At 38.8% G+C, this 27,290-nt stretch overlaps 1 protein-coding gene across 3 annotated transcripts; it reads left to right on the forward strand.

Annotated features, from left to right (window-relative positions):
- The first annotated feature begins 337 nt into the window (after positions 1-337).
- On the forward strand, positions 338-26,942 carry LOC130917267 (tumor necrosis factor receptor superfamily member 19-like). 3 transcript variants are annotated; one of them, XR_009063439.1, is made up of 11 exons: positions 343-526; positions 4,472-4,557; positions 4,791-4,904; positions 12,107-12,285; positions 12,426-12,511; positions 18,931-19,092; positions 19,178-19,306; positions 20,554-20,644; positions 23,829-23,992; positions 25,943-26,036; positions 26,509-26,942. XR_009063439.1 is itself a non-coding variant. In XM_057838506.1 (10 exons), exons 2-10 carry the CDS (start codon positions 4,483-4,485, stop codon positions 26,511-26,513), a joined length of 1,005 nt encoding a protein of 334 aa, XP_057694489.1. In that variant the 5' UTR covers positions 343-526; positions 4,472-4,482; the 3' UTR covers positions 26,514-26,942. The 3 variants fall into 3 exon arrangements, 1 of the variants encoding a protein (XP_057694489.1); XR_009063440.1 differs by lacking the exons at positions 23,829-23,992; positions 25,943-26,036; positions 26,509-26,942 and adding exons at positions 21,783-21,911; positions 22,025-22,189 and having other exon boundaries at positions 338-526; XM_057838506.1 differs by lacking the exon at positions 25,943-26,036.
- The last annotated feature ends 348 nt before the right edge of the window (positions 26,943-27,290 follow it).

A 27,290-nucleotide genomic window follows, 5' to 3' on the forward strand; every position in this document is an offset into this window, starting at 1 on the left:
AGCGAATGAACTGGACGTCTACTAGTGATAAACTCATTCCAATTCACAGCAGAAGCTTGTTTTTCTGTTTATTAGTTTTTTGTAGAATATCCTAGAATGATTTCCTGACCAATGTATCGATATATCATCAGATCATCTTATCGTGAGCTTTGTATCAAATCGTATCGTATTATGAGGCACCAAGAGGTTCCCACTACTAACAGTAACTCAACCCAAAATTTCAGTAATACATGCGTTTGGTTGTCTGAGCTCTGTGATAGGCTGGTTTCAGAACAAAAACTGTTTTGATATCTGCGCTCTGGTTTGCAAACGCGCTGATCTCAGATCAGATGAGGACACCCCCCTCGGCTCCGCCTTTGATCTGGGCCCTGAGTTTGTCCTCCCTACCGCTTTCATGTGCAGCATTGCAGAAGGAGAGAGACGCGAGCTTGCCTACTCCGCTGACGTGCTGAGTGGTCCGGTGAGCGACACCAGAACATAACGACATCCGGATTTTAATTTGGACCCACAGGCTGGTGTGTAGCAGGTAAAACGATTAATTCAGTCTTTTCTACCCTTGAGTTAATCACAGTTTTGTACTAACTAGGCGGCTGAACACCACAAGTAATCATGTCTACACACGAGCCCAAACTGCAAAAACAATTATCGCCTAACATGATCCAACATTATATTAGGGATTAATTAAACGTTCACTTTACGAAGTTTCTCTCGTGATTCCCTGTTGCTAAAATCGTAACTTTTTTAGGGAATACATGTAGGTTTTCTGACACCATAACCGACTATTATCTGTCGAATTATAACAATGATTTGAATTGCAACTGTTAATTAAATATGGATTTGTGTGCAATGAAACGGCAACATACATCAAGATGTTGTATAGCTTTGCCTATGAGCGGTTTTATTGATAATATAAAGAAACAATCAGTTTAAAAAGAAATGAGGTGGAGTAAAGCAACACAAGTTATATTTAATAGTAATAATGTTTTTCAGTAAGCATTTTTTTTGTAATTCCAACACTTGAATGCTCACGTAAATATAATAAATTATCATAATGTTTTTTGGTGGGGACCCGACAATTAATTCATATATATTATGTAGGGATGTCCCGATCGCATATTTTTGCACCTAAGTCTGGGTCACCTGATTTTGAGAATCTTTGAGAATCAGCCGATACCGAGTCCCATTCCGATACCGAAAAAATATATGAAATATTCGAAAAAAGGTTTCAAACATGTTACAGTACTGTACGTTTTCTCAGTGGCGTCACTAAGTTTTAAGGACAGGGGGGCTTAGCCCCCAGGAGTTACTGAGGATGTATGTGAACGTATCGTACACGCACTAAAACTTCACAAACAGTTAACAAAGACTGATAATTTATATACAGTGTATATATGTGTATATATATGGCGGAAAACACTCAGGCAACTTGAAGTTCCGCTCTGAGACCCCCAATTTGGCCAGCTTTCCAAATTGTCCGATATGCATGTGTGATACATCATTGGAAAGTTTATAATCTCAATTTTCTGGGGAAAGAATATTTTTAAACAACAGGGCATTTTTTTAAAAAAACAACAACATATTTTTAAACAGCAACACCCTAATTGGAGGTGAGAGCACGCGAGAGCAGAATTCAAGACGCCACGATTTTAACAAGATATCATAACGTACTTACCTTGTTTTGATCCAAAAACTCCATGCAGCATGTATCACCGAGTGCCAAGAAACAGCTGTGAATGGCCACAGCTGGATTTTTCTGGGATTTTATGGGTGAAACATGGTAATATAACAAGAGTCGTGATGCAGAAATCGCAGACATCAAGTAGTGGTAGAGATTTTCTTTTTCATATATTTACCCTTTTAAATGCTATTTTTCAATTTTTCTTTTTTGGGATCTAATATTTATCATCTATCATATCGGAGAAAATGCGACCGTAACAAAAAAAAATACAGTTAAGCGATAGTTATGAGGTAGATATCCGTGACTTTTTTTGTTTTTGTTTTTCATTGTGATGTAATTTGTTTAAAAGTTTAAAATATGTGAGTGAATATTTTTTTAAAGTCGTTTATTTTTCTAAACGAAATATTAGACATCAATTAATGATTCTAATATAAAAATGACAGACATTTTGAAGAATAAATATAACTACTTACCTTCTTTTTATGGCTGGGTTGAAACAAAAGCGGTTTGGTGACGTCTCTAAATGGGATTTTCCAGGGTAAAACGGACATATTGTTCTATCAAACACAACAGTTGTTTTGGCTTAAAATACAGTAGTTTCTTTTAAAGAGGAGCGCCTCTTTAAAATAAACTGCTGTATTTTTTACCGAAAGAACTGTTGTGTTTGATAGAACGATATGTGTATATGCTGCCATAGCAGTTTCATGGCGCATGAAGCCCCCGAACAATTTTTAAATTGTCTGTTTTACCTTGGAGACCCCCCTTTTCAGAAACCACGCAACCGCTTTTGTTTCAACCCGGCCATAAAAAGAAGGTAATTATATTTATTATTCGAAACGGCTATAATTTTTAGCTTAGAATCATGAATTGATGTCTAATAATATGTAGTTAAAAAAAAAAAAAAAAAAAAAAACGACTATAAAATTATTCACTCGCATATTTTAAACTTTTAAACAAATTACCTCATGATGAAAAAAATAGTGGCTGTAAATAGATCACGGATATCTACCTCATAACTATCGCTTAATTGTATAAAATTTTTTACTGTAGCATTTCCCCCGATATTTTAGATGAAAATCGATCCAAACAAAGAAAAATTGGGGGAAAAAAAAACATTTAAAAGTGTAAATATTTGAAAAAGAAAACCTCGACCACACCTTGATGTCTGCAATTTCTGCATTGCAACCCTTGTTATATTACCGTGTTTAGCCCATAAAATCCCAAAAAGTCTGGCTGTGGCCATTCACAGCTGTGTCTTCACACTTGGTGAGACATGCTACATAGAGTTTTTGGATCGAAACAAGGTACCTACATGATATCTCGTAAAATCACGGTGTCTTTAATTATGCTCTCTCATCCTCTCACCTGGAGTTAGGGTTTAGGGCACAGGTGTCAAACCGATTCCAGAAAGGGCCAAGTGGGCGCAGGTTTTCTTTCCAACCAATGAAGAGGAAACCTTTTCACCAATCAGATCTTTTACATGTGTAATCAGTTAAACTTTGTCAGGTGCTGCTTGTTTCAGCAGGAAGTTCATTGATTAAACTCTCTGTGCGCTATCGGTTGGAACAAAATCCAGCTCCCACTTGGCCCTTTCTGGAATCGGTTTGACACCTGTGGTTTAGGGCTTTAAAAAAAATTTTTTTTCTTTAAAAATGCCCTCCTGTTCAAAATTTCACGTCCCCCAGAAAATTGAGATTTTATGCTTTAAAATGATGTATCACATATGCATATAAGACATTTTTGAAGTTTGGCCAAATTGGGGGTCTTGTAGCGGAACTTCAAGTCACCAGATTGTTTTCCGCCATATATACGTATGTTTAATCATAGAGGGTAATCATGCCATGACATTCGCTCACAACACAGTAATTGTTTAATCCAAAATATTAAAGTTACACAAATGACATTTTGGGCATATATGTTTCAAAAATGGCTTTCCAAACCCTGAAAAATACTACAAATTACTTGAATTAAGTAATATCTGTGTCAGGCTAATTTTGCCTTACCCACACACTGTCCACTGATGATAATCATACGTGAATGAGCTCAGCTTCTGTATTCATCTGTGGGTTAAGTGAGAAACACAGCTGATGCTCCAGAAGGAAGTCACCCCGAATATAGTGGTAAAAAGAGTGCACACTTAACTCCAATAGGACCTTCACAATGCATTTCAGACAATTCCTTCACAATGCATTTCAGACAATTAGCTAGCAGCAGCTAAGTAGCAGCGTATTTTATAGCTAGGATGTAACTTTTAAACGCAAAACAACAAAGGTAAGACTTGCACATAGCGTATCTGTAGTGTGTAAGCCAGGTTCTTATTTGTTATACATAGAGCATTTGGTTCATTATTACATGGGACTTTCTGCTGTTAGCTGGAGCTAACAAACTGTTACTAACAACAGTGATAAATACTAACTTTCTTAAAAAACATCTTGTGTCCATCTTTCATCCATCTATTCATGCTGTGCTGTAGTCTGTGTGCGGCAGAGGTACATCATATTTAAATCGGGGGTACGGAATCTACACGGCTTGGAACATCTTGTACCCAAGAAAGCATTTGATCCGATCTACAAAACAAAGAAATCCTGTAGAAGTGACCCATCAATACTCATAAGATACAAAACCAAAAACGAGTTAAATCATTGCATTATTTTGTCATGAATGTAGCATGTACACATGGTCATGAGAGGTCTTGTTAAAAATTGATTGGACCCTGTAAGGACATGTTCATCGCCCCTGAGCATTCCACAGAAAGTTAAATTCCAATTACGACGTTTCTCCTTTTTTTTTTAGGTACTAACTACATGCCTACAATGGTCTGGGTGATTCAAAACACCATCTCATTTGTCATTTCTGTGCAGCTCCTACATTCAACTCTGGTAAGTGAGTGTTAGCATCATTTCAAGTTGCTGTCATACTTGGTGGTAATATATTTTAAATACTTTGTAAAAGATAATTATGAGTGATATTATGAATTCATCAGCTATATTGCCCTGTTGTGTCTCTTAAATCTTAAAATTATGACATACAGATTAATCATTTGACATTTATTGTTAAAAGTGATAAAATGCAGGAATAACCTGTCCTCAACCAAATGTCTTGTCTTGCACAGATTCCTGTATGGGCTGAAGAGGAGAGCAGGGAATGCAGAGAGCAGGAATACAAGGACTCATTTGGGAATTGTAAACCCTGCAAGCAATGCGATGCAGGACAGGAGCTATCAAAGGTCAGGGGGTGGAAATCCTACGTGTTTGTATGTGTTTTATCAAAAGGTTGAGTTAAAATATTTTTGGAAGACCATTTGCTATTCCACCTCTTGGTTCCATTACACTTCTGCTTTCACAACTTCCGCTGCATGCAAAATAAATTTTGGTCGGATTCCTCAAAAGGGAAATAGTTGAGTTCACGAAAATAATGTTTTTGAAAAGTTCTACTTATCCAGACAAACACTATTATTAATGACTTCCTCTCATTCATGAAGAGAACAGCCAAGCTGTTATTAGCTTTAGTCCAACACGACTTGTCTTTATTTAGTCACACCCATACTTTTGACCTCCAGCTGAATGGCATCTGTTGTTTCCCCTTTTTCCTGTGGCACCATCTCCAAGTCATTGTCTCCGTTGTTTGATGCCATGCCTAAGCTTGTTGAGTTGATCATGATTTCCCTCCCACATTATAGACAGTTAGAGTCAGTTATTGAGCACTTTGTATCAACAGACCTCTGTAGTGCCAGGTAAGGTTAGTGAGTCAGGGCTTTCCTCTTTGACAGCAGCAATACCTGTACTTTTTTAAAGTGCAGACAGTGATGCAGTATTGTTTTTGGCAGCCCTTTTAATTTTCATCTTAGTCTTTTTAGACGATAATTTAGTCATATTTTAGTCATCTCAAAATGTGTTCGTCTTCATCTGATTTTTGTTGACAAAAACTCAAGACTAATTTTGTCCAGTTTTAGTCCAACTATTTCGAATGCACATTGACAGATGAGCACATATTGTAGTGTCTCCAAGGACGACGCCCACTTGGTGGTAATACACACTCAGCAGGAAAACAGTACATTATTTTCGATTAATTATACCCACCTGGATGCCACGAACAGTTTATAAAAAAAAGTTGTCGGAGACCTTAAGAGGATGCTCGCCGTTAGCATTAGCCTAACGGTAACACAAACGTGGATGCTATGCTAATGTTACGGGTTACATTTAGTGTGTGATGATCATTCAGCACAGACCTTTAAGACAAAAGCAACATTGTATATTCTCTCTGACCAAGATTAAAAAAACAAATATTGCTATATGTGCAAGCCTTGAGAGTGGATAGGGCACTGCACTGGTGAGTGTGTGTGTGTGTGTGTGGGGGGGGGGGGGGGGCAGCACGTCACATGAGTGGCACAAACAGACACTGCTACAATGCAGGCTAACTACACATAAAATGTTACATATTGTGAACATGTAAGGGAAACTATTGCACATTTTCGTCTCATTCTCGTCTCGTCAGACAAAAACTGGCATTAGGCTCGTTGTTTTAGTCTCACAAAACATGTTTCAGCTCATTATCGTCTCGTCGTCGTCATGAAAAATGCGGTCATTGAAATATTTTCGTTATCATCATCGTTGATGAAAACAACACAGCAGTGATGGACAGCTGAGTAAATTATTCCCAACAGTCAAGATTGGCCAAAAAGAACCACCCCAAAAAAATCGTAAATCATCCTTTTTAGGTCCCAGTGTTTTTTTTTTTTTTTTAAATCAGAATTATTCCGTCAGAAGGACTTGATGTTGTCCTTGTTTGGATTCCAAACTGGTTGAGTCATCATCAGTGCTTCTTGTAGTTTAATTTTAGGTGACACCTATTGACTGTTACATTCCAATCAAATCCTAGGTTTAAATGTTTGTAGTTGTACATGTAGAAAAACCTGTTCTTTCTAAAAAAGTAGAAAATCTTGTATGACCTCAGTGAGGGCTGCAGCTATTGATTATTTTAGTAGTCGATTAATCTGGCAACTAGTTAGTTTGAATGATAGAGTAATCGGATTAGGAACATTTAAAAATTGCAGTTTCAAAAGAGCAGTAAATGTGAATACAAAATAAAATTCCCAAGGGTTTCTTCAAACTATGCAAAATGGTACTTTCAATTACTTAAAAATAAATCAAAATACCTGAACTTTGCCTCAAAAGGAATAAAGAAAATAAATAAATTAGGATCTAAGTACAACAAGAGAACAATTGGCTAACTTGTGTAGCAAAATCTTGCGAGCTTAAACGCGATGAAAACCACTATGTCATAACTTTTTTTTTTTTAACAATGCCCTTAAATCGTTCAAATACATATTCCAACAAAAAATGGCTAAATATACCGATAAACTAAATTACAAATGCATATCAAAACACATTAGCTCAAAGAAAAAAACTTACCTTATGTTGGTCTTAACAGGGAGCAGCTGAATTTAGCCATGTTAAATGAGTTATGTCATTTTCACTGTTGCCACTAAAGGGCAGTATATCCACCCAAATCAGTAAAACTAAATGCATACACTCTCAAAACAAACCATTACAACGCCACTCTAATTAAACGACTACTTGAAGCGGCAAAAAATGATTTGAAGCTTTTTTTCTAATCTAATTACTCGAGTTAATCGACTAATCGTTGCACCACTAACTTCAGCTCAGTGTTTAGTGTCTTGTTTTTGTTTTCTAACACAACAAGTACCTGGGTTTTCAGAGTAGTGCTGAATTTATGTATAAAATACAACTAAACACAACGGTCACAATTTTTCAATACTCAGCAAAAGGGCCTAGACATACCGTAAATTGCACCTCTGCATTAAGATCTAGTGAAAATAAACTCTTTGACATATGCTGCACACATGCATTGAAGCTGCTTTGTCATAGGCTTCAGTAACCTTGATGTGCCTCTGCTGGCTGTAATAGGCACGAATGCTGCTAGGACCCTGGAGTCCCGGTTAATAATTGGCTGTCTCATTCTTTCTCTGAAGGTAGCAGAAAGTTAACTAACAAGAGAGACCCCAAACCTACCTCGGAGGACGTTTCGCAAGTAACGACCTCTAGTTTCAGCTGTGTAACCAAGACAGTCTGTCTATATTCAGACGTGACTGTTTAGTAGGGAACCAGACTTTTGGATTCCCCCTGTGCAGCTGCCATAGAGATCTCAAAGGAATGTGCTCCAGTTAGCAGTGAAAGTTTGCCTCTGGAAGCCTTACTGAAGCTGGCAAACATCAATTAGCCCCTTCCCACTAAGAATAGCAAAAAGAGCCACCCACGGAGAGGAAACACCCATAGCAAGCTTTTTGTCTTGACCAGATTTCATTCTCTTGTTCACATAGTTGGAGGAATCATTTCTTTTTTTGTGTATGTCAAGCGTGAAAGACAGGGAACAAATTTTCTTCTAGTGCACACTGGAAAACAGCCAGTTTCCAAAAAGGCAGGCACATTACTTTGATGTGTCAACATCTTGTAGTATGTAGCAAGCTTCTAACATTTCCTCCTTCGATAATACCGGCAGGGCATATAGCTTTTTATTTTTTTAATTATAGAAAACCACACATTTTTAGCAACAGAAGCATTACACGATAGTCTTATTAGATCTGCAATTTTGGAAAGGGGATAACGGTTCAGATTTAACTAACATTTAGTTCACATTTGCCTCATTACCAAATCAGATGACTGATCTTCACCTTGTGATTCCTAGCTAATCTCACAAATAAGTCTGTGTGAACATTCTTTGCTTTGTTCCCCCTACTCTATATTGCTGTTAATATTGGCCTAATAAGATCAAACAAGAACACAATGTGGACAAATGTATTTAGAGACATCTCTTGTTAAATTACGTCGAATTGCAACAGAACACGGACTTTTAAAGGGTAGGTATTATGACTTCCTTTACATATTAATTGCTTATATAAGAATTGTTGGGTCTCTGAATTGCCTGCTGAATTTGTATATTATATTCTTTAATCATTTGCCATACCAGTTATATATGACCAAAACGTTTTTGGGAACAATCTGGGGATCGTTTTCTGTTCTTAGATGTCAGAATCTATGCTTGGATAAGTTTGATATGGAAATTTTTTACGTTGTCCCTCACTTCCATTTTCAGTTCCACCTCTCCATATGTTGTAGCTGGTTTTCTCATCATGTGTTGCTGATAATTTTCATCACTGGGTGTAGTGTCATATCAGCTAGTTGGAGTGCAGGGTGTCAGTTCTTGTGGGCTTTGTTAGATGGAATGAAAGAGGACACTGATCACCCCTTTTGATGTTCAGCTCTTCTGGGATCAGAGAAGCAGAAGTTGGCTTCATTTTCTTTTTGTTTTAAGGCACTGGGCACTGTTTGTATCCACTGTATGTGACATAGGCCCCTGTACTGCCATTCGGTGCCCCACAGCCAGAGCTTGTCCCAGTGCCAAGCCAGTGGGCTGGCACTTCTTGTGGGAGTGAAACGCACTAGTGATGATTTTCCTACCATTTTGTATCACCTGCCAGCACAAACACACTTTTTGTAGCAGCTGCAGCCAAATACGTCATCCATATATAGCTTTTTCAGTCCGTATTAAGGGTGTAACGGTACATGTATTTGTATTGAACTGTTTCGGTTCGGGGTACTCGGTTCAGAACGGAGGCGTACCGAACAAGTTTCTGACGTAATGTAACCCTTACTTTTCGAGGCTGTGAGTCGATCGGGTTACAGTTTCTTTGTGTAGATTATATTTACTCCGTCTTCTCTACTATAATGAGGACCAACACGGTAGGAGAGTATAACCCAGAAACGTCAACGGCGTGACAACGTGGCCTCGCGGGCATTTTAGTCAATCAGCCAATGCACACCAGTCGCAGTGCGGCCGCGTGTTAATTAGACACGTCCCAGAAGCGGCTCAACGCGACGCACGAGAAAAGAATGGCAGAGTTTATTATTTGACGCGAGACGCGGCCTTCCTGCGTCAATACTACTAGCTAGGATCGGGCAGACCGGAAGCCACGTGTGTAAAAATACGGTAGATCCAGTCGATTTTCAAACTAATATGCAATCGTAACCCACTTTTTGAGTCCATCAGATCTCTGGAGTGGTAGATCGGGGCACAGTTGACTTGTCTTTGTTGATTTACTGCTGTCTTCTCTGCTATAATAATAACCAACAAGGCCCCGTGTTCAATGCAAAACCCTCCTACCACAACAAAACAAGTAGGAACTAAAGTTATACAACATAAAATATACAATATAAATGAATACTACATCACATTTGTAAAATATAAACACAACATAAATAATAGCCCATTTAAATAAAATAAATTGAAATGAGCTAAAACATCTGCAATTAAATAATAAGAATAATACACAGATCCTGCTTACACAATTAAGTTATTAATTTCTGTGTGGCGCTTTAACTTGAGAAAATCCACCAATAAAGCTTTTGAAAACCGTTCATAAGAAAAAAAATGATTCATGGAGGCATTTCATTTGTAAAATACATATTAAAATATTTGTCATTGGGATTGCTTTTCTCTTTAGCACTGGACTTCTTTTTTCTTCTTTCTTTCAGAAACAAAGCTGACCAATACGCGGGGTCTGAAAGGCAAATTGTTGTTGGATTATTATCTTTAAATACCCGCTACTTTTTGAGCAGATTTCTAGCTTTGTATAGGCTAATGTTCCTATTGTTGAATTGTTTGCATTTTGTTTTCTCACCGAACCGTGACCTCAAAACCGACGTACGTACCGAACCGAGATTTTTGTGTACCGTTACACCCCTAGTCCGTATCGTTCATCAGTCACCTTCTGTTTCTCAACCTTTCTCCCATCTCGCTCTTCTCCCTGATGGACAGCAATGCCTTAAATGGAACGCTCATAACAACAGCTGCAATAGTCCATGCAAAGCTAGAGCACCTCAGGGTAGGATTGTCCTGAGGGTTTACTGCTGGCTTTGCATGTATTTGCTTTCTGAGTACTGAATTCCTCCTCCTCTATATTGCCATCACATCTTTGCTCTAAAATCCCTTTTCATTTCTTGCCAGCTTACTTCCCCAACCACCATACCACACTGTTGTGCCCACATTCCAGCAGTACAGCATGCCCGGGCAGTGAAATGGGACACGGGTGAGGAGAGAAGGGAAGCGCAGTTCGAAGATGACCTTCACTTTAATGATTTATGAGCGCCTCCTTTCTTGTGTGTTGTCAAAGCTTGACTGTGCAACACTGGACAACAGGAGGGCAGCTGTCAATGTATGGTATCACCCAAGCCTCAACTCGGTGTGTCCTAATCTCACATTAGCCTGGATCTACATTGACAATAAAATGTTAGGCCAATTTGGTATAGCGGCCCAGCCTATACGCAGACTATGCAACTGCTTAGGGCCACCGCTAGTGTTATGTACTACCCTGATCTAAGTACATGTAAGGCCGAGACTTGAGTGGAAAAACACTTCTTTATTCAGTGTGCTTCTCATCATATATATCAGAGACATAACAGAGATTCCTTTTTATACTGTAATACCACGCCCACAGGAAGTGCACACTATGGCAACAGCAGTGTGACATAAATACAGCTAGGGGGCCCCCAATCTGGCAACCTCATTTTATACGTTGTTAATAGAGCATCGTGAATAATGTGGCGCGCATTGCCGTTTATCTATGCAAACATCCATTTTCTTGTCATTACAATCTGGCAACCTGGGGACTGATGTTGAACTTGCTTTGCCATGATTGGTACTCAAATTTGCTTGGAAAATAGATGCACGAATATGTTGAAGAGAATTTATCCTTCTGGAGCAGCCAACAAAGGGTACATAACAAAGTATTGAGAGGAACATTTGGTATGACCAAATACTTATTTTCCACCATGATTTGCAAATAAATTCTTTAAAAATCAAACAATGTGATTTTCTTTTTTTCCACATTCTGTCTCTCATGGTTGAGGTTTACCTATGTTGACAATTACAGGCCTCTCTAATATTTTCAAGTGGAAGAACTTGCACAATTAGTGGTTGACTAAATACTTATTTGCCCCACTGTACCTCCATCATTCTTGTGGCTTTCTTGATTTTTTTCCTCTGTGTAGTGGGCTCTAAATCAATGGGATACCCAAACGTATGCATGCCTGAAGGGAAAGTCACACAAACACAGTAATAACGGTGCTATAATACAACGGTGGGAATGTCTTAGGGCCTTTATTAGTTAAGTGTACGGCCTTTCTAGGCCTTCTCACGAAAGGCTGCTCATTCAGTTTGAAAGAGTCGGGGAGAATATTGCCGGTGTAAGATAGACTCTTGAAAGAGGCAGGCCATTGTCCTCCTCTGATCCCATGAGCCAAGATCATTCTTTAATGCAGCACCCCTGCTAGTCCACATTCAAACCCTCTACTCAGCAGCTGCACCAACCCCAACTCTTACCAGGGATATTTCTTGCTTTAATCCCTCCAGGAATGTGGCTTTGGTTATGGAGAGGATGCCCAATGTGTGGCGTGCAGGACCAGCCGCTTCAAAGAAGACCGGAGTCTACAGAAGTGTAAGCCTTGTCTGGACTGTGGACTTATCAACCGATTCCAGAAGAACAACTGTTCTACCACCAGCAATGCTGTGTGTGGCGAGTGCCTTTCTGGGTGAGGGCACAGTTTTCATACCACCTAGAAAATTGTGTTATAACACATGAAGGGGAAAGTTCTAAAACAAAAAATCTGGGAAAAATATTGGATGTGACTGTAATCATACAAGTTTTAACATTGTGTTGTGTTCTCAATAGATACTACAGGAAGACGAAACTAAGTGGCTTCCAAGACATGGAGTGTATACCCTGTGGAGACCCTCCGCCTCAGTATGAGCCTCAATGTAAGCGCCTTTCTCATTCCTAACACTTTACTTGTCATTGCCGGGTAAAATGAATGACACATTACTACTTTAACTTTAATTACGGAGTGGAGGAACAAAATATAAAGGCAAAATTAATGCATTTGCCCTGAGAGGTAGGTATCTAAAACAGTTATACCCTCAACAGCGATGCACTTTGCTTTCCGTTCTACATGACGCTGACAATGTCACTTTACTCATTCGTCAATTTACTGACCAAATAAAAAGCTCAAAACAACCATCAGATTCTCACTTTTATATTATACTGTGTTTGATAGATTATTTCTGAAAACAACTCCAAATAGTATGACTTCAGGGCAATTTCTATTCATTGTAAATCCTGCTCGTTTGTATTGCAACCCATAGGAATTGAAAGCTTTTCATTGAGAATATTTTGTGGAAGTCAGCCACACGAAGAGGCGGCAAGAGATCAGGCAAGGCTAACTTTCCACACGGCCTCAGATTCAATTATCCTTTCTCCTCAAGCCATTAAGCTAGTTAATGATTTCAGGTCTCCACATCAACAAAGACGCAAGTGAACTCAAACCTGTGGTAATTGAGTGTGACTTCCTGTTTGTAGAGGATATGGCGGCAGTTTCCGATGGAGCTTTTGGCAAGCCTTTGCTTCAGAGTCCTGTCCAAGTTTAGCGCCAACGTGTTAAATATACTGTATGCAGACCAGTTTGGAAGGTCGCACAACTCTCCCAAAAAGGTTCCATTTTGTTTTCTAGTCATTAGTTGGAAAAACGTTTTTTTCTGCTTAAAGTCTGTTCTTGTCAATTTTTGTTGTTGTGCACAGTTTGATGTTTGCCTCTTGACAGTCTAGCTATGCAGCGTTCAATTGTAATACTGTTGAAGTCCTGCAAAACAAAACAGCCATTGTGTGAGAGCATAGCTGGCAGTAAGTTCCTACAGGGACTCTCAGTGGAGATTCCAACTGTTTGAAAGCTTTGATGCCCCCCTCCAATGTTATCTGGAAAAGGGTGGTGAAAACAGAAAGGCTAGATTATTCTAATAGGCCTCACTGGCCTGCGGCAACTTTGCAGCTGTGCAGGGGAAGCCGTCACCCTCTGGCGGGGCTGTAAATCTTAAAAGTAGTCCTCCTTTCTTTCTCCTCCCTTTACCCCAGTGACTTTTTGGGCCAAGTGGAAAAAAGATTGTGCATTATGGACTCCTCAAGCCTGTGTAATGGGTTTCATCTGCTGATTTTTTCACTGTCACAGTAAAGCATTGCAGACTATACAAACACATTCTAGCATGCAGACATAACTGTACATACAAGCATTCAGGGATCTGTGTTGTTTTTGTCAGACATATACTTGGATTATTGTCAGATTTATGAAATAATCAAATAGGAGTTATAGTTTCTGCTGTCATAAAATGGCTAAGGTTTTAAGATCTAGCCATATAACATTTTTGTTCTTGTGGCCTGGCCTTAAAACGTAAAAAGAGCTTTCGCACTATTCAAAAGTCAGTTATATGTTGCTTGGCCATCACACTACAATTATACATTCTACTGGTACTAAAATGTGATAACAGCAGCACATATCAAAAAACGTGTGCTTCTAAGAAATTGGGGGGGGGGGGGGGCCTTGTTGAGAGCATTTACTGCTAACAGAACATGTGAATTCTCTGTTCTTAAGTCCTCTACATGTAGACTGTTGCGTGACCAAATGTGGGAACCAGATGAGCGGACTACTACAATTAGAGATGTCCAGATCCGATATTTGGATCATATCGGATGCCGATATGGGAAAAAAAATCGGTATCGGATCGGCCAACACGGAAAAATTCCCAGACTTCTGATCCAGTTTTTTTTTAAAAGTCCGGTACGGGTTTTCCAGCGCACCGATTTACATAATCCATTCCAGTTTTTGCTACGGTTTCCCGAAAATCCAGTCCGCATTTTACGGCACACCTTTAACACACTACATTTACATTACCGTCTCCCAATTTACCGAGAGACTTTATCGGTAAAAATGTCAGCTGTGTGGGATCATTTCACCTTAAAGGACGACAAAGAAGAAGAGGCAGAGTGCAACATATGCCACAATAAAGTCAAGCGTGGTGGTAAAGCTGTAAGAAGTTTTAATACAACCAACCTAATTAAGCATTTAGCGAAATACCACCACAACCAATATAAGAAGTATGTTAAGAAAACCGAAGCCAAAAAGAAAGGTCCTACGCAACTAACACTGGCAGAAACTTTTGCTATGCGTGACAAACTGGCACTCGACAGTCCCAAAGCCCAGGGAATAACAAGAGTCATTGCTGAAGAATTCATTCTGGATGATGAGCCATTATCTCTCGTGAGTAAAGACGCACCATCCAACACTTAGAACCACGATACAACATGCCCAGCCGCCATTACATCCTTGAGCGATTCGGCCGTGGAAGATTCACAAACATCCAAATTCCGATTATTGAAATATGTCAAGTAAAGCGGAACTAATACACAACGCGGTCTTCGGGACGCAATGAGAAACAGACCGCATTGCGTCCCGAGAGTAAACATCATGCTTTTCATAGACCCGGGTAATGCCAATGCTCAACTCACGACTTTAGCTCAACTCATGCCGCTGGATAAAAAAACACAAGAATACCTGACTGCTGCTGACAGCTGCTACAAACTACGTCAACATCGTTTTACTGTAGATAATAGATATCATATGTACAGTATATAGAACTAGATGCAAAATGACAGACTCAACGGTGTTAGCAACATTGAAGTATTGAAAACTAGTTGCGTTAGTAAACAGCCGCCATCTTAAAGCAGGAGACTTCCCTAGTAGGCTGTTATGAACCTTCCAAGCGAACCTAATTAACTTTTTATCTAAAATACTCCTAAATCGGCAAAATCATGACTTGAATCTATCTTCAAAACAGTTTTAAAACTTTCACATGTCGAAAGTAGACAGAAGGGAAATTATGGAATAACGGGAGCAATTTTAACAACTTTAACAGTTGATTCGCAAAATTAAATGAATTGAATGTAGTTTAAAGCTGCTGATACAGAATGGGGACTTGAGTATTTTATTTACTGTTTTAAAATTTAACTTGACACTGAAATAGTCGTTTATTTAAACCTGAGAGGCTTTTTATACAATTTTTGTAACTAATGCACGAAACATTAAAAGCATCTAACTTGGGGGGTTTGTGGGATTTTCCACTGAGGTTGTTTGTGTGTTTTGCTTTTTTGAGAGAGTTTACAATATTATTTGCATGTTTTACCGACTATGCCATTTCTGTTTGTTATTTATAATGTTTTGTGTTTGTCACTGAATAAACAGGTCAGTTTCTTGTTACCAACCGTTGTGTGTTATTCAAACTCACCTAATTCAGCTGGCTAGTTGTTATCAAGAGTACTAAAACCTTTTTCAACATGAGTCTGACAACTAAGTAAGGAGGCTAAATAACTTTAAACTTTAACACATGCTCAGATAGGCCGGTATCGACCAGTATCGGTATCGGATCGGAAGTGCAAAAACCTGGATCGGGACATCCCTAGGTTATTATCTGAATTGCAAGTTTGGTGGACAAGATTTCCTGCAGTGCTTTTACATGTTTTGCAAAATGCAGGAGTAAAAAAGCTGATAACATGCTCATATGCAGTCATCCATTACATCTCTGTGAATATTGTGAACCCCTTTTTTTGCAGTGTTAAATTGCATAATGAGTACATGTTTATTAATGTGATTGTAACTGCACTAAGTTTTGTGGTCTGTCAGCATTATTGCTTGTTGTCAATATTTACATAATTCTGAACTGCTAAAAGCCTTCTAACATTCCAGTGTTGCTTTTACGACCATGTTAACCAAGTCAAAAGGGGTTAGCGTGAGGAATGCCCCCTCGTAAAAGCAAGCAATGTACAGCCTTCTTTTTGAGTTCAGGGTCAAACGCGCTCGCTTCTGTTTAAAGTGTGTGCAAAGGCACAAATCAAAGCTTCAGACTGGAGGCGGGGGAGTCCATGAGAAAGACTGCGGTTTGGTAGGCTGGTTTATGTGGAGATACAATCAGCAGGTGAGCCGTCTTCAATGGACCAGTGTTTATTTGCTGCAGCTGCTTGGCGTCTGATAACAGACTTCCTTTTGTGTTTGGAGAGCAGATGATGTTCCTGTTGGATGGAGTGGTTTCAACCTAGACAATAGTCACATCTAACACACTTGTCACATAAAGATCAATGATCCATCTCTCAAGAGTGAATTGTTCTATGTATTAATAATAACAGGTTGACAGTTTGTCATCTCAGTGTAGCGTCTGTGAGTTTTAAGCAAACACTGCCCACACTGATAATTTTTTACATTCTTTTTCATCAAAAGCCTCTTATTTATTTTTCCCTAACAGATCAGTGTTTCTCATGCATGGACTTCACTATCTGTTGAAAGGAAAGGGGGCGCGGGGCTGCTCCGTAGGGGGCCTATTTTTAAAAACTTAAAATTCAAATATTTCCAAAACGAAAGCCGCTAGCGACCTAAAACCAAAACAGGCACCTCCCTTAGGCATACATGAGTCTCCATGAGCATTAAAAAAAATCAAAGTCGTTCCCTAATAAAATCCTGATTATTTTTTGTATAACAAAACTTAATGGCTATAAAATTCTCAGATTTTACGCTAGATGCACAAAGATCACCAAATGCAGAGATAAACACCTATATTTTTAGGATCAATAGCAATATTTAACACATCATATCAAGTTTTTGCCCGAAATAGCGACTTTTTTTTTTTCATTTAGTGCGATTTTGACATGTTTTCGACAGCTAATAAATCACTCAATTTTCACATCAGAATCTTAATACTTGAGGAAAGCATGGAGAATCATCTTAATTTTACTCAACTAAAGCAAATTTTGCATTTTTGTATGTACAACACACACAACTTATGTAGGTTAAATTCCGATGTCACTACTGCCTTAGCACGTCTTGTCGGCTACCTGACCCTCATCGTTTTAAAATTGAAATGTTACATAAAATAAAACACGTAGAAGCCGCATTTTTTAAATGGACGCTGAAATGTCTAAATTACTAGTTTTTTAATAATAATACATTTTTATTTGAAGGTGCCTTTCTGGCACTCAAGGTCACCGTACAATCATTTTGCCAAAAAACAGGCAGTTGGCTGAAAATTACCTGATTATTTGAATATAAAGTTACGCTATTGTGTATGGATACGGAATCCGACATGGCGGCCATCACAAAACAAAGAGCTTTTTAATTTGAAAATTCTTGTAAATAAATTGGTTAAAAGCAAAAAAACGGGCAGTTATAATTCATTTTACTTAAATATTTCAAGCTAAAGTTTCGCAAATTTTTTCCTGTTCATTTCATTTTTTTTTCTCGTTTCAAAGTGCATGCACGTTGCTATTATATATTATAATTCCCTTGAATCCTCGATTAAATCACTCTTGAAACACTCCTGCCTGCTTGTATGCACTAAAACTTTTGTCCAGTTTTCACCTAAATCCGGCGTTAGAATGCGTATGTTTGAGTTTATCGCAGTGAAAGCTTCCAGATGGTCTGCCTGGCACGGCCCCCTACGAAAGACCGTAGCGCAATGTCTATAGGAGCTGTCTAGTCAACTAGTGAAGTGTATGTCTCATGTAATATCATGTGACACACACGTTTTTCTGAACCATCCACTACCTGTAGAAATTCAATTACAGTATTGATAAAGATCAGAGAGAAAATGTTTGTAGCCAAAGGCCTGTCACATTCAGGTGAACTGTTAACTCAAATACTGGAAGGGTTGAGGAGTTGTAACATGTGCGTAGCAAAATACTTTAAGACCCTCTTCAGTTATATAGATTTATGTATTACTTGAGTCATTTTCAATAATAGGTTCCTTTTCAGCCACTTGTAATCAAGTACTTAAAAATATAAATATATATCTATATATGTGGCTGTATTGAAACTAAACGTTTAATATGAACCGCCCTTTTATGTACAGCAATCATCTGTATCTACATTTTTGGCTGACTATTGCAGTTAAAACAAATCACTTTAATGTACATCCTTAATAGTCCACAAATGTAGCAATAAATCTGTCTTAAAGCACTCACACAACAAAGGAAAGCAATACGTAGGTTTACCTGAGGGGACAGTTCGGCAAAGGAATTTCTTTCCAGATATTGTTGGTTCATGTATCGGCCGTTTTGTTATGCTGCATTAAACCAAGATGAGAACTGAGCGTTTTTTTTGTTTGAACACGTTTTCCTGGGTCCATCAAGGGAAGTGCGTGGAGGGTCTTTGAGTCAGCAAATTTGACAGACTGCGTTGAAACAAAAGCCATATAGTGCTTACATGCAGACTTGTCTTTGTGAATTCTAAAGATGCCAACCAGTCCCTTCTTGATATTATTAAATGTGAGGCCAAATGAGTCGCACTGACTGAAAACTGTATATGCAGGCAGCGGGAGGGTAAACCTGGTGCCTCTGACCCCGGTGACCAGTCCACGTGACATGGCCCTGGCTGCTGTCATCTGCAGCGCTCTGGCTACAGTGGTGCTAGCCCTGCTTGTACTGTGTGTCATCTATTGCAAGAGGCAACTGCTGGAGAAAAAACCCAGTGGTGAGTCCAACACTACGTATTAACAGTTCTTTTCCAAGTTATGTCATATGCGTCTTAATGTTAATTGTTCAACTTGTTTAACCAGCGGCATCTTTGAGGTCTGAGGACTGTCGGTATGGCTGGGATGAGCTGTCCTGCCTGGACCAGCGTTGGCTCCAAGAGTTTCCTCAGGGGGCCTGCTGCCAGTGTCATCTTGGTCCCGGACACGCATGTGGTATGCTGGACAGTAGATACCTATTCTGTGCCGTTAAAAAATATTTACCCCTTCTCATATTCTTATTTTTGTTGTACCATTTTCCCACTTTGTTTAATGTTCATCAAATTTAATCAGCAGACAAAATTAACCCAACTTTTTTTAAGTTTAGTTTTTAAATGGTGATTATATTCACCAAGGGAAAAAAAATATATAACTATCTAGTCATGTGTGATTAAATGAATTGCACTAATGAATTTAACATTGCTGATTGCATTTTTTTGGAAAGTTGACTTAAATTTGACGGACCATACACAGACCTGCTTACCTCTAGACCTATTTAACAAGCAAATACTTGAATACAAAATGTGAAAAATTAAATTCACCAAAAAGGTCTGATAAATGCTATGGACAAAGGAAATTAAAGTACAGATAAGAAAGTAAGTGACATCTGGAAGGAGCTACTAAGCCTCAAAACCAGGATGAGCAGTTGGAACACCTTTGAAACAGTGGTCATTTTACCCAACAAAAATGACTCATATGAAACAACACCACCCCAAGAGGTCACAAAAGATGGGTTCCAACTTATAAAGAACTGTAGAACTCCTTTGCATTAAATTCTTTATGACCCAACAATAAGAAAGACTGGGCAGAAACACACTACTGACCAAAAAGAAAATGAGGGCACGTTTAGCAAAAACAAACATGAAAGAATATTTTTAGAATGTAAGTAAATGAATATTTTTTTCAAAAAGGCAGATAGGACTAGGCATGTGCTGATAGGAGATTCTGACAGCATGATAACCTTAAGCCAAAATATTAGTTTGATTATTTTCCATAAAAAGCACGTGTGTATGACTCATATGTTTACATTATACATACACTATTTCTCAACACAGTTGCCAGAGAGAAAAAAAAACACACCACATATTTTCCCACCGCTAGACACACTATACACGCTGGAGTTAACTCTCGTACTTGGTGGGAAATTTAATTTTGTATAAATGCGATTTAAACCTACCGTAATATGTTACCATACAGTATATATGCTGAAATATAACAATTTCAAAAAAGGCATTTATCTTACTTGATTCATGCCATCATCTGATTTTCCACGAAATCTTAATATTTGTGCATCATTGCTCATGTATCTGGTTTGTACGCACATCATGTGATATTTACATAGGATTTATGAATCAAATGTGTCACATGGCTTCATCATGCTTTAACATGTAGACACAACTATTGTTTATATGTGTTCTGCTTAGGTCCAGTTCTGATGATCCCATCAATGTGCTGTGAGGAGCATTGCAGCCTGAATAATTCACGCTCCTGCTTTTACACTGGCCTCCATGACAGGTGAGGAGTGCAAAAAAACCTATTACTAAACAAAATATTGTAGGGCTTATATACCGTAATTTTTGGACTATAAGCCGCTACTTTTTTCCTTCATTTTGATACCTGTGGCTTATAGTCCTGTGCGGCTTATTTGTTGATTTTTCTTAGGTAAAACTTTATTTGACAGCGGTGTCATAAGACTGTCATAAGACCATCAAAATTATGACATGACACTATCATGGACATTATTGAATGCTTATGTCATTGTCATTTGGCAAATTATGTCACTAACTCAATTTTTGTCCATCTTGGAACTTTTGCATCCATTCAAATGTGAGATCATTCGCCGGATAACACTTAATGACATCTGTTATAAGCATTCATGAATGCTCAGGACAGAGACATGTCATAATTATGATTGTGTAATAATGACAGTCTTATGGCACCACTGTCAAATAAAGTGTTAGCAAATACCATAACTAGCAATTGATGAAACAATTGGAACAGTAACTGAAGAAATATCTAGCACAGAACATGATTTTTGATTGTTATTGACATCTGTAGCGCTGCAATGCATGCTAAGAGGCATGTTGGGTGACAACAGTCAACAGCAGGTGGCACCAGAGGTTGACTGTCTCCCCCAAGGGAGCAGTGATGGCCAAATGAAGCTTCTCGAAGCAATAAAGCTTTGCACTAATTGGTTCAAAGTTTAATCATGGTTCATTTGGTCTTATGACAGTCGGTCGTATGATGCCGCTGTCAAATAAGGTTGTACCGGTTAATATCTTTTGGTGTAAATATCCCATGATACAGTGAGGACAGCTGCGGCTTATAGTCCAGTGCGGCTTATCTATGAACAAATGCCGTTTTCGTGCCAAATTTGGTGGGCTGCGGTTTATAGTCAGGTGCGCCTTATAGTGCGAAAATTAGGGTAGGTTGTTTGTTTTCTTGCGCTGAAATAATTTACATTCCTCCTTGACAATCACAAAATGCTTTAATAGAGTGAAGTGTAGGGCTCTCTGTGAAGTATTTTAAAATGTACACTTGAAGCTGTTTAGAAAACCTTTTTTTTTTTTTTGTTCCTTTCATCATTATTGGGGACAATACTAGTGATGATGAAGTGATTGTTCAGAGTACATTAAATGGTAATCCTTTGCAGATGAGGTGGGAGCAGCCAGTACGCTAGCTCTCGTGCCCGTACTTACTGTCCTGCGCATGCGCAACCCGTCGGCCACCATGAAGCTATAGACCCTACCCACGTGACGTCACAACTCCGCTCTCCTGAATGGTACCGCCCAATTGTCCGTCAAAACATAGTGTTAACCTGTTACGGCTACGTACATTCCTCCTATTTACGGCGTGTTTTTCTGCTCCTTAACATTAATAATCAAAATGGTGAAGGCGTGTGTGGCTGTTGGTTGCACTAACAGAGAAGATGGAAGGAGAGACTTGAAGTTTTACCGTATTCCGAGGGATCCAAAGAGGAGAGCGAAATGGACGGCTGCAATTCGACGTGAAAACTGGGCACCAAAAAATCACCACAGACTATGTAGTAGTCATTTTATATCCGGTAAGATGCATTTAAGATATACTTAGAGGGTTTTGGGCTGACAAATAACCACAATTAAGATCATTGCTAGGCTAATCGCCGACAACATACACAACGTATACAACGTATGTAGTGAGAGTGCTATCGCTAAACCATATAAACATTAAAAGCCTTAACTCCATTGACAAACGACATGAAATACATTAGACTTGACAGTGGATGTTAGCAATAACAAAAGATTTTGAATTGAAAATTTCGTAACTCACCTTTCCAAGCACAAGATAGATTCCTGCCGAATTTTCGTGGACAAGGACCTGTTTCACCCAACCAGCAACGAAGTATTTATAAGCCTCCAAGCTCTTGAAGTTTGTCAAATTTTCGTGAGAATAGGCTGATTTTTTGTGGACAAGATAATTGTAAATATCAGCGTAGCAAATGTCAGGCAGACAGGGCGAAGACAGTGGGTCGAAAAACATCGATTTGGGCATCAAATATGGATCTGGCGACTGTATAGAACGAAGCTTTTCCACATAACGCCTTTTATGCAACACATCCAGTGAGTTCACGGCATCAGAAAGCACCGGGTCTTCCATGAAATGCATTTTAAATTCCTCGATCAATTGAAACCAATGCTAATACAGAGACAAAATGACGGACAAGTGGGCGGAACCATACAGCGAGCACGTGGTTTTGTGACGTCGGTGGGTAGGGTCTATAGCAGATACAAAAATACCCCAGTTTGCCTACACGATTGTTCTGCAATAATGCAAAATTCACTTCATCTTGTTGAGTAGGTTTGATGGATTTTCAGATAGCTATAATAGGTCTTATACAACTTTAAAAACAAGAATAAAAATATTCAATAATTTCAGGTTGCTACAAAATTACATTGCTGTCTTATGTGTGAGTTGTATGATTATGAAAAGTGCTTTTTGTCAGCTGCAGTTGCTCTAAAAGTTTGATATAATAAATTGCATTGTGTTGAGAAGTGAGTAAAAAGGATGGTGAGATGCATTTTTAGTTTCATTCGAGTATTCACTGTAATAAAAAAGTCACACCGAGTACTGGACAATTAGTACAGATAGTAAAACTTTGTACTCAATTTAATGCATTAAAATAAATTTATCATGTGTATATGTAGTTTTACAGTTGGTGGTAAATCACAGAGCATATCTCATTGTGTTGGCAATCAGATGTATTTTGTACTACTGTAGCTGCCATAGTTTGCATTTCAAGATGGCCGACAGGTTGCACATGCCCAGGAGAGAGAATGTCAGGGCAAGGTAATATCAGAGCAACGTCGTGTACTGACAGGAGCAATAACACGGGACTGCCTTGTAGTGAGACAATTGGAGTCCATTTTGACTCAAATCACCATATAAATTTCTCTAGAAGGACTAGATAAACACAAAGCTTGCTAAGCAAGCAAATACCCTGACCACACTTCATATACAGTATATAGGCCTATAAGACAAAAATACTAGTTGGAGTTGCTCCCTTGGACTCGTGTCAATTCCTCTGCACTCATTTGTTTTGCAATTAAACTTGACGTCATGTTTTGGAAACTTTGAAGTAAAGAGAAGGCGTGGAGTCAAATTGTGGTGGGGTGCAGCCAACATACTAATAATTTCAGTGTGATTATTTTATGTTCACCAGAAACTGTGAGCAGGAGGAAGAAGTAACCGCCCACTCTGAGAGTGGATCCACAGAGAAGATTTCAGAGGGTTTCCACGATACAGAAAATGATGAGGGAGTGTGTGGCCTGAGGGAGAACTTCCCTGGGGGAAAGCCAATCGAGCAGGCGCCGTCAACCAAGGAGGGTGAGATGACAGTGGAAGCATCCCACTTTCTAAAAAATGATGTTTGAAGCGTGTTGGGTTTTTTTTTTTTTTTTTTTTTTTTTTTTTTGGACGTGACATGGGTTTCCTCAAAGTGAGGTGCTAAATGACTTGAGTGACAGGAAAAGTAGTTTAGAGCATTGTGCTTACACTTAACATATTTCATGCTGCAACATACATTAAACTGAACCACATTCAGAGAGAATGTTACTGAACCAACAACTGTCAATTAAAATCTGCAACAATAATAATAAAACTGACCATTTAGTTAGTGTAGGTAAAAGCTTTTTTTTTTTTTAAAAAAAAAAAAAAAACATTTTTCTCAATAGAAATCACTCTCAAAATACAACTTTGACAATATTTTCCAGAGCAGATTGCAAAGATAATTTTGGGGAAAGTGTTTACATTAGTGTCAAAAGCAGAAGCAAATCCATTTGTTTCAAGGAAACGTTTAAAAAAAACAACTGAATATGCAAAAAAAAAAAAAATTTACAATGCATCTAATGCTTTTCAATGTCATTTTTTTCATTATTTTGTTGAATTTGACTGTACCTACAACTTACAACTTATATGCAGTTCACAGTTTACGCGTTGTGAGGTGCTAAATACCAGTTCAGTAGTCTCAATATTTTGTAATTAAAGATGATACTGTCAGCAAATAATGTAGGACAACTTAACGGTGTAGACAAACAAGTGTAACTGTTAAAACTAATCAAAATAGAAACTGCCAAATTTGGTCAAAAGTAACCCAAATTTAACAACCCGCCTGATGCATTTCTCACCCGCCTCGAGTCTTGGGGAAAAAAAAACATTTAGTCGGGAACCCGCCACCCAATCTGGCAAAACTGCACGCTTTCAATGCAATGTTGAAACGTACTTACTCTACTCACTCTTATCTATTATATTTATCCAAGTCACAGGAAAAGTTTACTTTATTCATGCTAAAACAAAGTAGAATTATACTTTGGATATCGAAATGCCAAAATGTACAACCAAATCATTTATCTTTGACTAACCATAGACTTCATAATGGTATTGACGGGACACGGGGTGCAGAGCCGATTAACAGGGGGCCTATCTCCGTCAAAGCTGACCGAGTGGAAGCACAGACAAAGGGCTTCTTACGTTGAAAATTATTGCGAATAAATTAGTAAATCTTTCAATTTTTTATAGATATGGACGTAAAACAGTCTCGATTCTTGGTTAAAAGCAAAAAAACGTGCAGGTAGAATTTAGGTAAATATGTTGAATGTGCTGCTCGTCTTTATGTCACACTGTGGCGCCGCCTTACCACAACAAATGGCATATGGTGTTATACTTAGCTTTTTACGTTTAAATTCTTGTGAATAAATGATTAAATCCCTGAATTCTTATTAGATATGGACGTAAAACAGTCTCGATTGTTGGTTAAAAGCAAAAAAACCGTGCAGGTAGCATTTATTTTACGTAAATATGTCGAAGGATGATGCTAGTCTGTAGTAGTTAATTTCTCCCATTGATTTTTTTTCACAACGTTTCAAAATGCATGCATGGTATGAAAAATATAATTACCTTGAATCCTGGAACAAATCACTCCTAAGACAATCATTCCTGTTGGTATGCGGTACAGCTTTCTTTCTTTTTTAACTAAATCCGGCATTACAAATGTTGTGTGCGTGTTTGTGAATATCTCCTCTTGATGTGGGCGGCCCCCTGCCGATGTGACCTGTCAACACCATTATGAAGTCTATGGACTAACAGTCGTTGATTAGCTTACTGCTAAAATATTACCATAAACAATCATTAATGTTAATTTAAACCAGGGTTAACCAAATCCGGGCCTCGATGCCACATATCCTCTCGTGTTTTCAATGTCTCTCTCCCCTAAAAGACCTATTATGTCATCAGCAAGCTCTCCAGACGCCTGATACTGATTCTGATTATTTGATTCAGGTTTGTTGGAGGAGGGAGACTCAGAAAACACGACAGGATAGGTGGCCCAGAGGTCTGGATTTGGTGAACCCTGATTTAAATCTTCAAACAACTGGTACTTTTACACACGAGCAGCAGCAACACATACAAACAGAGCCTACAATACTAATTGTCTGTGCTCTGGGGAACAAAAAATGGATTTTATGGTTCAAGTTTAGCCTTGTTACATATTTTCCTGGAGACCTCAGTACTAACTGGCATGTTGTAGGGCAAAGTTGAATTATACTGAGGTACACAACTAAATTTGTACTCGTCTTACTATAAAAATTCCACAAATTGCGTGAAGAACCATGAAATAGTGGGTGCACTAAAGTTGTACATAAAGATGATCACTGTATTGCTTGAAAACATGCCCCTGATAAAGAATGGCACTGTTGCTGGCAGAAGGGTAGAGTGACACAGCATGTGTAGTGTGTGTGCACGAAGAACAGCTGGTCTGAGAAAGAAGAGCCGACTTGAAAGTGGTCTTGTGTCTGGTGCAGCTTAGCCATGTTACTAATCAGCGCGTGTTTGCCTTGATCTTGCAGGATGACACATATTGCTTTGGCTTCTAGCAGCCTGGACTCACTAACAACAGCGGCATCCAGATCTCCTTTCACACGACTCATCTGAACTCAACTCCCAGCCCCTCGCTACCATTTGACATTCTCCAGTGTGATCGCAGGCCGCAGCTGACCTCCAAGCCCGAACAAGTACAATGAAAAGCCGCTATGTGAAGTGGCCGCCTGTTCAGCTGTTTCAAGTGAATGAAGTTGAAAGGTGGAGAAAGATTGAACTTGATTACGCGACACATCTGAATTTTTGCACAATGAAGACAATCTTATGAACACTCGAGGGGATTGTTTAAGTCACTTGTAGATAATGTACAATAGTAAATAGCATATTTTTGTAACATACTGTACGACTGATCATGTGCTGCCTTTTTAGTGTTCATGGTCCATGTATTTGTTTTACACATTTTTAAATAAAACTGTTCATTTTGGCCTCACTGAACACATTAGTTAACGCGGCATGCTCAAAGTCAATTCAAGAGCTGCCTTTCAGAAGATAATGTTCTGTGCATGGGAGTTCGCCCAACCAGTATACGTGTATTTTGTGGATCTGGAGAAGGCGTTCGACCATGTGCCTCGGGAGTACGGGTACCGAGCCCCTTGGTAAGGGCTGTTCGGTCCCTGTACGACCGCTGTCAGAGTTTGGTCCGCATTGCCGGCAGTAAGTCGAATTCGTTCCCAGTGAGGGTTGGACTCCGCCAAGGCTGCCCTATGTCACCGATTCTGTTCATAATTTTTATGGACAGAATTTCTAGGCG

Source organism: Corythoichthys intestinalis, chromosome 6, assembly GCF_030265065.1.
Source record: "Corythoichthys intestinalis isolate RoL2023-P3 chromosome 6, ASM3026506v1, whole genome shotgun sequence".
In the NCBI taxonomy this organism is placed as follows: domain Eukaryota; kingdom Metazoa; phylum Chordata; class Actinopteri; order Syngnathiformes; family Syngnathidae; genus Corythoichthys; species Corythoichthys intestinalis.

Bases quoted from the DNA above. Each gene is read 5' to 3' on its own strand.
- LOC130917267 (XM_057838506.1), top strand. From the start codon at position 4,483: ATGCCTACAATGGTCTGGGTGATTCAAAACACCATCTCATTTGTCATT. The intron at 4,905-12,106 runs GTCAGGGGGTGG...TAATCCCTCCAG, and splicing joins CAGGACAGGAGCTATCAAAG to GAATGTGGCTTTGGTTATGG. The intron at 19,307-20,553 runs GTATGCTGGACA...TGTTCTGCTTAG, and splicing joins TGGTCCCGGACACGCATGTG to GTCCAGTTCTGATGATCCCA.